The sequence below is a fragment of the Trichomycterus rosablanca genome, chromosome 3 (genome assembly GCF_030014385.1).
Source record: "Trichomycterus rosablanca isolate fTriRos1 chromosome 3, fTriRos1.hap1, whole genome shotgun sequence".
Classification (NCBI taxonomy): Eukaryota; Metazoa; Chordata; class Actinopteri; order Siluriformes; family Trichomycteridae; genus Trichomycterus; species Trichomycterus rosablanca.
In genome coordinates, this window is record NC_085990.1 from 41,322,446 (window position 1) to 41,337,114 (window position 14,669).

At 39.6% G+C, this 14,669-nt stretch overlaps 1 protein-coding gene across 1 annotated transcript; it reads right to left on the reverse strand.

Moving 5' to 3' along the window:
* Nucleotides 1–13,583: 13,583 nt before the first annotated feature.
* LOC134310513 (transmembrane protein 74) lies at nucleotides 13,584–14,414 on the reverse strand. Its single transcript, XM_062992119.1, has one exon. It carries the CDS (start codon nucleotides 14,412–14,414, stop codon nucleotides 13,584–13,586), a length of 831 nt encoding a protein of 276 aa, XP_062848189.1.
* Between the last annotated feature and the right edge of the window lie 255 nt (nucleotides 14,415–14,669).

A 14,669-nucleotide genomic window follows, 5' to 3' on the forward strand; every position in this document is an offset into this window, starting at 1 on the left:
ATGTCTTTATGGACTCTAAATTTAGTATTCAGTCATACAACCCCTCTATTCTACCTATATATTTTTTTCCAAACGGCTTTGGCAGATACAGCTAGAAAAGGCAACAAAAACATTTGTAAAGTACACAACCAGCAACTGATGTAAATTGTTAGGGCAGTTGTAGCCTAGCGGTTAAGGTACTGGACTAGTAATCGAAAGGTCGCTGGTTCAAGCCCCACAACTGCCAGGTTGACACTGTTGGGCCCTTGAGCAAGGCCCTTAACCCTCAATTGCTTGAACAATATACTGTCACAGTACTGTAAGTCACTTTGGATAAAAGTGTCTGCTAAATGCTGAAAATGTAAATGTAATAAATTCTTTAAGGTAAAAAAGCCTAAAAATAACAAAGTAAAAAAACCTTTATAAATGTGTGCTATAAAATGCTGATCATAATTGGTCTATTTAAAAACGAAAACAAAAGCCTGGCTAAACAAATACATTTGTAAAGATTTAAAGAGCCTGCATTCCCAGTATCCACTGGAACATGATTCCAGAGTTTATTGGTAATATGAGTAAGACACATGATGTGAATGGGCTATACAGCTGTAAAAGATCAGCAAAATATGTGCAAACGCTAAATCATTAAGCTTTGAAAGTCAGACACAGAATGTTAATTATAACAGGTAGCCGGTGTAAACTCAGGATGTGGTAACACCAAACTTTTTCTGAAGCATTCTGAACTACCTGAAACTTATTTAAAGAATCTTTAGGACAGCCAGATAGCAACATGTTGCAACAGTCCAACCTAGATATTATAAAAACCATGCACGGGGGTGCATTTTTAGATAAAATATTCTTTATTCTTGATCAAAATCATGTTTTAAATGGTGCTTTACAATTAATGCAGCGAGAAAATCTTTAGCATTATATTTTTCCTCAACTTGGAGAAAGTCCTAATGTAATAGCTACAATTTCAAGAACCTGCACTTATTGTTTCTACAGCTGTGTTTGACTCCATGTATGCTTACAGAACCATGAGTAATTGTTCAACAATTTTATAGCAACATGTTAATTCTGCCCAGCAAATAACTTAGTTGGCTAGGGGGCAGTGTTCTGTCTCACCTTCCTGCATAAAAATAAAAGAAAAAATAAAGTTAAAAAAAATTATACATAATTTTCCACATTAACCATAAATCATTATTATTTTAAATCCTAGGTGTTGCAATAAGCATCATAGAATAATAAAATTTTTGGTAGCAATAAGTGTATTGTAACATTTACACTAATCAACCATAACATTAAAATCACCTCCTTGTTTCTACACTCACTGTCCATTTTATCAGCTCCACTTACTATATAGAAGAACTTTGTAGTTCTACAATTTCTGACTGTAGTCCATCTGTTTCTCTACATACTTTTTTTAAGCCTGCTTTCACCCTGTTCTTCAATGGTTAGGACCCCCACAAAGCAGGTATTATTTGGGTGGTGGGTCATTCTCAGCACTGCAGTGACGCTGACATGGTGGTGGTGTGTTAGTGTGTGTTGTACGGGAATGAGTGGCTCAGACACAGCAATGCTGCTGGAGTTTTTAAACACCTCACTGTCACTGCTGGACTGAGAATAGCCCACCAACCAAAAATATTCAGCGCCCCGTGGGCAGCGTCCTGTGACCACTGATGAAGGTCTAGAAGATGACCAACTCAAACAGCAGCAACAGATGAGCGACCGTCTCTGACTTTACATCTACAAGGTGGACAAACTAGACAGGAGTGTCTAATAGAGTGGACAGTGAGTGGACACAGTATTTAAAAACTCTGTGATTTGATCCACTCATACCAGCACAACACACACTAACACACCACCACCATGTCAGTGTCATTGCAGTGCTGAGAATGATCCACCACCTGAATAATACCTGCTCTGTGGTGGTCCTGTGGGGGTCCTGACCATTGAAGAACAGGGTGAAATCAGGCTAAAAAGGTATGTAAAGAGACAGATGGACTACAGTCAGTAATTGTAGAACTACAGAGTGCTTCTATATGGTAAGTGGAGCTGATAAAATGGACAGTGAGTGTAGAAACAAAGAGGTGGTTTTAATGTTATGGCTGATCGGTATATACAGTGTATCACAAAAGTGAGTACACCCATCACATTTCTGCAAATATTTCATTATATCTTTAAATGGGACAACACTATTGAAATAAAACTTGGATATAACTTAGAGTAGTCAGTGTACAACTTGTATAGCAGTGTAGATTTACTGTCTTCTGAAAATAACTCAACACACAGCCATTAATGTCTAAATAGCTGGCAACATAAGTGAGTACACCCCACAGTGAACATGTCCAAATTGTGCCCAAATGTGTCGTTGTCCCTCCCTGGTGTCATGTGTCAAGGTCCCAGGTGTAAATGGGGAGCAGGGCTGTTAAATTTGGTGTTTTGGGTACAATTCTCTCATACTGGCCACTGGATATTCAACATGGCACCTCATGGCAAAGAACTCTCTGAGGATGTGAGAAATAGAATTGTTGCTCTCCACAAAGATGGGCTAGGCTATAAGAAGATTGCTAACACCCTGAAACTGAGCTACAGCACGGTGGCCAAGGTCATACAGCGGTTTTCCAGGACAGGTTCCACTCGGAACAGGCTTCGCCAGGGTTGACCAAAGAAGTTGAGTCCACGTGTTCGGCGTCATATCCAGAGGTTGGCTTTAAAAAATAGACACATGAGTGCTGCCAGCACTGCTGCAGAGGTTGAAGACGTGGGAGGTCAGCCTGTCAGTGCTCAGACCATACGCCGCACACTGCATCAACTCGGTCTGCATGGTCGTCATCCCAGAAGTAAGCTGACGCACAAGAAAGCCCGCAAACAGTTTGCTGAAGACAAGCAGTCCAAGAACATGGATTACTGGAATGCCCTGTGGTCTGACGAGACCAAGATAAACTTGTTTGGCTCAGATGGTGTCCAGCATGTGTGGCGGCGCCCTGGTGAGAAGTACCAAGACAACTGTATCTTGCCTACAGTCAAGCATGGTGGTGGTAGCATCATGGTCTTGGGCTGCATGAGTGTTGCTGGCACTGGGGAGCTGCAGTTCATTGAGGGAAACATGAATTCCAACATCTACTGTGACATTCTGAAACAGAGCATGATCCCCTCCCTTCGAAAACTGGGCCTCATGGCAGTTTTCCAACAGGATAACGACCCCAAACACAACCTCCAAGATGACAACTGCCTTGCTGAGGAAGCTGAAGGTAAAGGTGATGGACTAAACCCAATTGAGCACCTGTGGCGCATCCTCAAGTGGAAGGTGGAGGAGTTCAAGGTGTCTAACATCCACCAGCTCTGTGATGTCATCATGGAGGAGTGGAAGAGGATTCCAGTAGCAACCTGTGCAGCTCTGGTGAATTCCATGCCCAGGAGGGTTAAGGCAGTGCTGGATAATAATGGTAGTCACACAAAATATTGACACTTTGGGCACAATTTGGACATGTTCACTGTGGGATGTACTCACTTATGTTGCCAGCCATTTAGACATTAATGGCTGTGTGTTGAGTTATTTTCAGAAGACAGTAAATCTACACTGCTATACAAGCTGTACACTGACTACTCTAAGTTATATCCAAGTTTTATTTCTATAGTGTTGTCCCATGAAAAGATATAATAAAATATTTGCAGAAATGTGAGGGGTGTACTCACTTTTGTGATACACTGTATATATAAATATCCGTTCCATAGTTCCATAACGGACCTCCAATTAACGGATGTTTATATATATATATATATATATATATATATATATATATATATATATATATATATATATTTATATATGCAGTAAACAGCTAGTGAGGCAGCACCTTAGCACCCATAATTAACACTTCTTTATAAAAGCATAAACTTACTTCTTAGCATCCTGCTGGTCTTATATTGGCCGTAAAAACTGTATGTAGTGTTAGTAAAGCAGCTTCATGTTCTACACTGAGCTCATTAACTTTGGTGCAGCTTTATCGCCCCCAAGGCCTAGACAGCTTGCAATAATTGAGAAATCAAATCGAACCCTGTATTATGACCTATAGCTTAATTCAAATTAAATGCTACAACATGGAACGACTGAAACATGCATAAGCTAACAACAGAATGGTTAAAAAGAAGATTTACTCAGAGTCTAGACAAGATCACTTGCATTACATGCGTGCACACGTGTCTCTATCTTCCTTTCCCTTTATCGCCTTCTCTCTCAGTAATTACAGTCAGGTTCAGAAAGCACAATCTCCTGCCAAGGTTGGAAGTGATAACATTGCAGTACATCAAGTCTCTGTGCGCTTGAGAAACCTGAGAGGACCTCAGATATGATCGCTCACCAGTGATTCCCGCAAACAGCCTCCTCCGCTGTACAGATCTTTGGGGGGGGGGGGGGGGCTGGGCAGCTCGAGCCCTGTCCACATGAGTGCAAAACTAAGCATAATATGGCTTCAAAGCTGCAAACACGGTGTGCAAGCACAGCATGCGGACATTAAAAAGGACCATTACGTTGATGTTCGAAGTGAGGAGGGCATCTCAACATGGCCTGGAAGGATAAACCTTAAGGACCATCAGTGTAGATTAATAATTCAGCAACTTTTTACATCCTGAGGGCCAATAGTAGAGCAACACTTGATGGAAATGTGCTCTGACAGCTCACCTATAAGTGATCTTAAATAAAGCTGCTGCACTTAACTGATAAGTGGTCAATCTTCTCTGTAACACCAGCTTACTTTAGTTCAAGATCAATTAGTGAAATATGAAACACACACAAAAAAACAGCAGAACAAACAACAAATGCTTAGACATTTTTGTTTCTAAAGGATAGGAAAGTTAGAGTTGGGTTTTGTGTGAAATGCGGAGTAAAGATGGACTATTTTACATTATAGATCTGATGCCGCCATCCGGTGGTTATAATGTGAATTACAATATAAAAACAAAACTACACAACTACGAAATTGGTTGCATAAGTGGTTGCATGGCAGAGCTGGGATTCGAACTCTCAACATTTCAGTTGATAGCCCAAAGCTCTACCCACTAAGATACCATTGTCCCAATTCTAAACTACTGTGGGGTCTGATTCGCCAAACAGAACCCATAAACAGAATCCCAGAATGTACGTATCCAGTACAAACCTGGCATGTCTTTGATAAGTGGAAGGAAAACAGAGCACCCATAGGAAACCCAGTTTAGCACAGCAAAAATATACAAGACTCCACACCCACCAGGCTGTCCCTGTGTGACACCAACATTACCTGCTGCACTATTGGGACACCTAGGCCCAGGATCCTGACTCTATTTGGTCCAGCTTACCCTGGACATCCTGGACAGTTTGTTTGTTTATTAGGATTTTAACGTCATGTTTTGCACTTTGGTTACATTCATGACAGGAACGGTAGTTACTCATTACACAAGGTTCATCAGTTCACAAGGTTATATCGAACACAGTCATGGACAATTTTGTATCTCCAATTCACCTCACTTGCATGTCTTTGGACTGTGGGAGGAAACCGGAGCACCCGGAGGAAACCCACACAGACACGGGGAGAACATGCAAACTCCACACAGAAAGGACTGGAACTGCCCTGACTGAGGATCGAACCGAGGACCTTCTTGCTGCTACGCACTTAGCCACCGTGCCGCCCAACATCCTGGACAGAACAGCAAATCATTATGACATCACACACTCACTTGATTATAGCTGAGCTGGCTCAATCCAGCAGTGGGTAGGTAGCACTGTCAGCTCACAGTGAGAAAGTTAACATGCAGTGAGGTGTCCTAAAGTGTCCCTAGGTATTATTGTGTGTGAACGTGTGTTTGCCCTGTGATGGACTGGCAACCTGTCCTGCAACTTTAACTTGTTCTAAATTGCTGTGAGTAATTGAAAAGGTGAAACATTTGGCACACTGTCCAGGGTGTATTCCTGCTTGTGGCCTTTATCCCGGTCAGGGTCGGGGTAAGTGCAGTTTCCTGGGCAACAGGTATGAAACACCCCGGACAGGTCACCAATAAATCAAAGGGCAAACACACACACACACACACACACACACACAACTTGGGCAATTTAGTATGTCCAGTAAACCTGACTGCATGCCTTTGGACTGTGGGAGGAAACCGGAGCACCCGGAGGAAACCCACGCAGACACAGGGAGAACATGCAAACTCCACAAAGAAAGACTTAAATCACTCCACCTGAGAATCAAACCCAGGACCTTCTTGCTGTGAGGCAACAATGCTACCCACAGAGCCACCATGCTACCTGAATTGATTAACATATACAATACTGACAATGTTGCAAATTATAACAATGAAACATGACGGCACAGTGGCTCAGTGGGTAGCACTGTCGCCTCACAGCAAGAAGGTCCTGGGTTCGATCCCCAGGTGGGGCGGTCCAGGTCCTTTCTGTGTGGAGTTTGCATGTTCTCCCCATGTCTGCGTGGGTTTCCTCCCACAGTCCAAAGACGTGCAAGTGATTTGAATTAGAGATACAAAATTGTCCATGACTGTGTTTGACATTAAACGTGTGAACTGATGAATCTTGTGTAATTACCGTTTCTGTCATGAATGTAACCGAAGTGTAAAACATGACGTTAAAATCCTAATAAACAAACAAAGTGCATTTGTTTTTATGTGTTATGATTTCATCCAACATTTGGTAATGACAGCATTCCATACTTTACAGTCACATTTTTAAATCCCCAAATGCTTCATAATCCTTAAACTTTGAATTTAAGCACATAAAGTTGATTTCCAATCTTCATTTTCTGCAGGAAACAGAGCTTTGCATATTTGTTATACACTAAGGGGTATTTAAAATACCTGTGCTCCACTTTATGATGACAAATGCTCCAAGGTAATATAGTGGAAGAGTAAATGTGAGAGTGTGTGCAGCTGGGTGCTAATATAAAATGCAGCCTTGTGTCGTTTTATTCTGGCTAAACAGCTTGAAGGATTTTATTACAATTACAAATTACATTACAATTACAATAAGACAGCATCCGGCATTAAAATACGTTCTCCTAGCATCCATGTGGGACGCTCGCTAAAAATACGGCAGTATAAATGCAGCTGAAGTAGGCCGAGGTCGAGACCTTCTAACTACGGTTGCATAATGCTCTCCTGATGAATCAATAAGACTGGAAACTTTCCGCAGTCTAATAAGCGTACTTTAGAGCTCAGGGCATAAATCAGGCAAGGGAGTAAAGCTTTAAGGGTTCTAGAGCTTAACATCAGCTACGAATATTCAAGTGCTCGTGGAGGTGGTCTCCCGGGAAGCCTGAACATGACCACTCAGCTTCAGACACAGAACGTCCATTATGTTGGCGATACAAAATAAGTGCTTCAGGATAAAGACGAATAGTTGTCACAATGCCCTTGCAGCACTTGTCTACACAAAGCGATTAAACCATGAGGTTAAGAGAGGTTATTGTAAACATCTTTCACTCCATGAAAAAGCTCTCACTGCTATTCAGTAAACATACGTTGGAATTGTTTTATTTTTGATTTATAGTGGAACCTATAATTAGGAAACTAAAATATACTGATTATACTAGACGAGCCATTTTGTAAGACAACAGTCAGGTAAATAGTAGATTATATAAATTGTGGAAAAGTACAGGGAAAGTAATAGCCTTTTAAATGTTTTATGTAATCTTCTACTGTTTATTTTCCACATAGCTGTAGCTCTCCGGTGTTTAAAATTATGAAGTAAACCCTTTCAATATGCTTGAATACAGAGACAGATGAGGGAGGGAATCTGGCATGAGGTCACTGCCAGTGTGCCATACACAGTTGGGCATTAATAAAACATTTACATTTAATGATTTAGAATACAAAAAATTCAGACCAACAAAGATTTGCTAAATACAACCCCAAATCAGAAAAAGTTGGGACGGCATGGAAAAAGCGAATAATAAAAAAACACAGAGTTTCTTACTTTGACTTTTATTTGATTGCGGACAGGATGAACCTGAGATATTTCATGTTTTATCTGCTACTTCATTTCATTTATTAATAAACATCCATTCCTGCATTTCAGGTCTGCAACACATTCCAAATAAACTTGGGACGGTAAAGCATTTACCACTTTGTAATGTTGGCATTCCTTTTCACCACACTTAAAAGACGTTTTGGCACTGAGGATACAAAGCGATTTAGAGTTTCAGCTTTTATTTTGTCTCATTCTTCCTGCAAACACGTCTTAAGATGTGCAACAGTACGGGGTCGTCGTTGTCACATTTTTCCTTTCAAAATTTTCCACACATTCTCTATTGAGGACAGGTCAGGACTGCAGGCAGGCCAGTCCAGTACCAGTACCCTCTACTTCCGCAGCCATGCCTTTGTAATGTGTGCAGCATGTGGTTTTGCATTGTCTGCATTGCATTGAAAAATGCATGGACGTCCCTGGAAAAGATGACATCTTGAAGGCAGCATATGTTGCTCTAAGATCTCAGTGTACTTTTCTGCATTAATGCTGCCATCACTGAAGTGTTAATGACCTTTGCCAAGGGCACTGACACAACCCCATAACATGACAGACCCTGGCTTTTGGACTTGTTGCTGATAACAGTCTGGATGGTCTTTTTCGTCTTTGGTCCGGAGCACACAGCATCCATTTTTTCCAAAAACAACACAATACACGTTTCCACTGTGAGATGGTTCATCCTAGATGCCTCAGAGCCCAGAGAAGTCGACGCCGCTTCTTTTTTGCAATCAAATAAAAGTCAAAGTAAATGTAAAGAACACTGCATTTTTATTTTATTTGCATTTTCCATACTGTCCCAACTTTTTCTGATTTGGGGTTGTAGTGTCTTTATAATTAATTATTAATTATGAATTATAATTAATTAAAAACATAATTATAAAAAAAAATAGTTAGTGTACCTACTTGCATGTTTTGAGAAGTGAGACGAATTCAGATGCCCAGAAAAGACCCACTGAAGATATGTGGAAAAAATGCCAGACTTTTACAGATGTGGCTAGAGGAAGATCAGACCAAATGCAGAAACACCCACACATACAATATATATCAAAAAATGTGACAATATCATGTTATGTTGCTGACATACAGTCAAGTCGGAAAGTCTGCACACCTCTTTCACCTTCTCCACGTTTTACTACATTACAGACTCATTCTACAGTATAATAGATTAAGTTCATTTTTTGTCACAAAATTCTACACAAAATAGCCGACAATGACAGAGTGAAAGCAGGTTTTTAGACATTTGTGCTAATTTATTAAAAATCAAAATGTAAAATATCATATGTACATAAGTGTGCACACCCTTCGATATGACACCCAAAAGTGAGCTGAGGTGCATTTTGTTTTCACCGATACTGGTTGAGATGTTTCTACAATTTAATTGGAGTCCACTTGTGGTAAATTAAATTGATTGGACATGATTTGGGATTGCCAGCACCTGCCTATATAAAGTCCCACAGTTGACAGTACATATCAGAGCCATGGGATTAAAGGAATTATCTGCAGACCTCAGAAACAGGATTGTGTCAAGGCATATATCTGGAGAAGGGTACAGAAAAGTTGCTGCAGCTTTACAGGTCCCAATGAGTACAGTGGCCACCATCATTCGTAAAAGGAAGAAGTTTGGAACCACCAAAAATCTTCCTAGACCTGGCCGCCCAGCCAAATTGAGCGATCGGGGAAGACGGGCCTTGGCCAGGGAGGTGAGCAGGAACCCGAGGGTCACTCTGACAGAGCTCCAGCGTATCCTTGTGGAGATGGAAGAACCTATCAGAGGATCAACCATCCAGGCAGCATGTCAGCCTTTATGGTAGAGTGGCCAGACGGAAGCCACTCCTAACTAAAAGGCACATGACAGCCCATTTGGAGTTTGCCAAAAGGCACCAGAGGACTCTCAAATCATGAGAAACAAGATTCTCTGGTCTGATGAAACCAAAATTGAACTTTTTGGCCTGAATACCAAGCATCACATCTGGAGGAAACCAGGCACCGCTCATCATCTGGCTAATGCCATCCCTACAGTGAAGCAAGGTGGTGGCAGCATCAAGATGTGGGGATGTTTTTCAGCAGTGGGACCAGGGCGACTAGTCTTGATAGAGGGAAAGATGAATGCAGGTAAGTACACCGAGATCCTTGAAGAAAACCTGCTCCAGAGCGATTTTACCTTCCAACATGACAACGACCCAAAGCACACAGCCAAGGAGTGACTTCAGAGAAAGTCTGTGAATGTCCTTGAGTGGCCCAGCCAGAGCCCAGACCTGAATATAATCAAACATCTGTGGAAGGAGCTGAAAATGGCTGTGTACCAACGCTCCCCATTCAACCTGGCGGAGCTTACAAGGATATTTCTCTAGGCAAAAATGTCCAGAAACAAGTGTGCCAAGCTCGTAGCTTCTTTCCCAAGACGCCTTGAAGCTGTAATTGCTGCCAAAGGTGAATCAACCAAGTATTAGGCTCAGGGTGTGTAAAGATACAGTATATAACCCCTAAATAAACCATTTTTGTCAGTGAAATAAAATTGCATATTTTCTTAACCCTGTTTCAGTTCGTAATTATTGGTAATAGGGTAGATGTTTGAGGCAAGAAAGGAACTCAATCTATTATAGAATGACGTAATAAAACATAATGTAATAAAACCTGGGAAGGTGAAAGGGGTGTGACTTTTCAGCTTAACTGTATGATGTTACGTCAATAAATAAGACAAGCTGAGCACAGCATTTGGTTTATTTATTTTATAATAAAGAGAATACAACCTGTTCATTATAGCTGATGAAAAAGTTTGTATTCAGGATGTTTACATTCATTTTTCTGCTTTGCATTGGTAATGTAAGTAATAATAACTTTCATAAATTTTCCAAACAGGCATGCTTGTATTTAAAGAGGAACGTTCACGCAGGCAAACAGTGTTGTGATCAACACTCTGAAGATACTGGACTTTTACTACTTCAATTCCCAGACTGCCATTGCACTGATACATTAGTGCTCGAGAAATAAATTATACATGGTTTTACATTATTATGCTGTTTATTGATAGGGTTTAGTTCTCCCCTCTGCTTGATAGACATGGTGACATTACTGATCAGTTTTTTCTCTGGCTTTTTTCAATGTGACCATTCCCCTTTAGGTGACTGGGCCTTGCAAATTATCCCACGCTTTAAATGGTACCTCATATGACTCGGATAGCTGAAAAGCTTGGTGCATTATAGTGGAATATCACTGAATAAGCCTAAACATGGTGTACATTTCTGCATTAACCACCTTCACTAAGAAACAGCTTTTGTATATAGTTCAGATCAAGATCACACACACAGGCAGCAAATATTATGGTCATACTTTTCAATTTCATCATACACACCAATGCACTATATGGCCTAAAGTATAAAGACACCTGAGCGTGAGCTTTTTCAACATGTGAGGTTGCCTCCTGCCCCGAACCAGTGGTTATAACTGCCTTCAGTTTTCTAAGAAGATGTTAAAATGTACATGTTATGATTTGAGCCCATTTAGGCCCTGATGTTGGATGCAACAGACATTCCAGTTCATCCAAAAGGTGTTTAATGGGGTTTAGGTTAGATCTCTGGACAGAAAATGTGTTTCACATCAAGCTTGTTAGGCCATGTATTTATGACCTCCATTGAATCCTTCCCCAAACTTTTGCTACAGATGGAAGCAAATAATTTATGTTATATAATGCACCTGTTGGCAACAGATGTGCTTGAAATACCTATGCTTAATAATCAGTAGAGGTGTTTATGTAGTTTTGGCCACATAGTGTACCTAAATCGTCATTCAGTACTTAACAAGGTTTTGTCCTGATGACAGGATTAAGGCTAGATACATGGCCGTTTTAACTGCATTATCTGAGGTGATACAGCAGTAGAAGCTGGAAAGATTGTCCAGACAGCAACAGCAGCAAAAGGTTAATTTGATCGATTTTATATTCATTTATTTATTTGGATTTAGTTTATTGTTAGTTCGGATTTACACTGTCGAGTCACATTATCATGACCACCAGCTAATATAGTAACAGCCGTATGCAGCACGGACAGCAAAAAGACGGGATGGGTCCAATAAGGTCCTGGTAGATTGTTTCAGGTATCTGGAGGCATGTTGACTGCAGTGCATCCCACAGCTGCTGGACGGGGCGTGGGGGAGCGAACACGACAATCGAGGTGGTCCCACAGATGCTCAATTAGGTTAAAGTCTGGGAAATTAGGGGGCCAGGGTAGTACTTAGAAGTCCTGGTCATTCTCTTCCAACCAATGTCGGACATTTCTAGCTGTGTGACATGTCGCATTGTCTTGCTGGAAGATCCCATCCGCCCCAGGGAAGACAATCAACATGTATGGGTGTACGTGTTCTGTAAGGATGGATTCATACCAAAATCGGTTGAGAGTTCCTTCCACACCTTATATACCCATCAAGCCAGCTCACAAAATGGGACTTCCTTTATGAGCTACGCACTCCAGCCGTCGAAAGTAGGAAGTGGTCATAATAATGTGACTTGACAGTGTAGATATTATAACTAGCCTAAAAGCCTCTAGTCACATCTCAAAAAGTAAGTTAGTTACAAATCCAAGGTGAGAAAAATCTTACTGCAGAAATGCTAATGTATTATGTTGGATATTTGATTATAAGACCGTAACTGGTATTAACTACAAGCTGTAAATACTAAATCCAGGGGTGTAACAACAACAGAGAAGCTAAACCACATCAAGCAGTACCGTACCATTTAGTAATAAAGAAATTAATTTGAATACAAAAATAAAATAATAACAACAAAACAACCACAACAACAAAAATACTAATAATAAACAAATAATAAATAAAAAATGTATATTAATAAATTAATTTAAATACAAAAATAAAATAATGACAATAAAACAACAACCACAAAAACAAAAATACCAATAATAAACAAACAATAAATAAAAAATGTATAATAAATTAATTAATTTAAATACAAAAATAAAATAATGACAACAAAACAACAACCACAACAACAAAAATACTAATAATAAACATACAATAAATAAAAAATTATAAATAATAAATTAATTAATTTAAATACAAAAATAAAACAACAAAAACAACAACAAAAATACAAATAAAAACAAACAATAAATAAAAATGTATAATTAATTAATTTATTTATTTAAAGACAAAAATAAAACAACAATAAAAATAATAAACAAACAATAAATAAAAAATTATAATAAATAAATTAATTTAAATATAAAAATGAAACAACAACAAAAACAAAACAACAATAACAATAATAAACAAACAATAAACAAATTTATTAATAAATTAATTAATTTAAATAAAAATAAAACAACAACAAAAACAACTACAACAACAAAAATACTAATCAAAAACAAACAATAAACATTTATAATTAATTATTTAATTAATTAAAATACAAAAATAAAACAACAACAACAACAACAAAACAACAACATTAACAATAATAATAATAATAATAATATAATGCTTCTTGTTCTATATGAAAAATGTATTGTGGTACACAGCAGCATGTAGCATAACATGTATTGTTACACCCCTAGATTAACTAGTTTGGGTGCATGTTTATAATAAATCAGCTAATGTTACCACCATTTTCCTCCTCAACAAGATTGTGTTCTGATGACCGACCTGGGCTTGATTTCGTTCTCAAATTTGTGGAGCCATACAGCTTTGCTGAGTGCTTACAATATGCGAAAGCCTTTCTTCTGTACATCTCACCTTTCCACATGGAAATCATTAAGAGAGTAGAAAGCACCACCCCACCTAATGTAAGAAGGCAAAGCCCAGCAATAACACACCTATCCAGGTGCGCCCCGATTCTTGCACTCTCACTTTCCAGTCTTTCCATCTCTCGTGCCGAGATGGTGTCGGGGTTCACTCCAGCATCACGAGGAACAGAATAAGATATGATCACTAGAGAAATCCCTGTCACTAAAAAAGTGACCGCACTGATGAATCCATAATCCACCCGTTTTCCTGAGCTCTCAGATGTCAGGTCAGACATTAAAGAAAACTCAAGGCGATTCCTGTTCGGAGAGTCAAAGCAGGGCGTCTCATCGTGAAGGATTTTCTCACTCAAGTCTGGAGTGGCCAGTGTCAGATTGACATTTTCATCAACATAAGTAAAGGAAGTCTCCAGCTCCTCATCACAACACACCCTGATCTTCTCCTGGCGACAGTGCTTGCCAGGCTGTCCTTTGCCCGGATCTATTCTTGGAGCTAAATGACATTGACCCTCGATGACAGCTGCTTTTCCATATAGACTGGTTTCCTGCTCACTGGGAGTTGTTTCTTCTGCTGTACCAACTGACCCATGTACTTGAACAATGGGAGGAGTCCACTCGGATATATACGGTGGATCATCTCTACCTTTCTCGATGTAAAGCAGCTCCACGGATGCCATCAGATACTCGCTGCCAGGTCACTTTAGTTTCCCACATCAAACCTATCAACAGAAAAATCAGAAAAATTCATTTTTCCATGCAGGTCTAATTAAATAAACCTACGATAACATTTGACTGTAAGGGTACTATAATGCAAGATATAACATATTTATTGATAAAATAAGCAATTTTAATAACGTAAACATCATTTTGAAAATGAAAAACATCTAGTTTTCTTCACAAATGCCCAAGTGCACTATTATTCAACCCCCAGC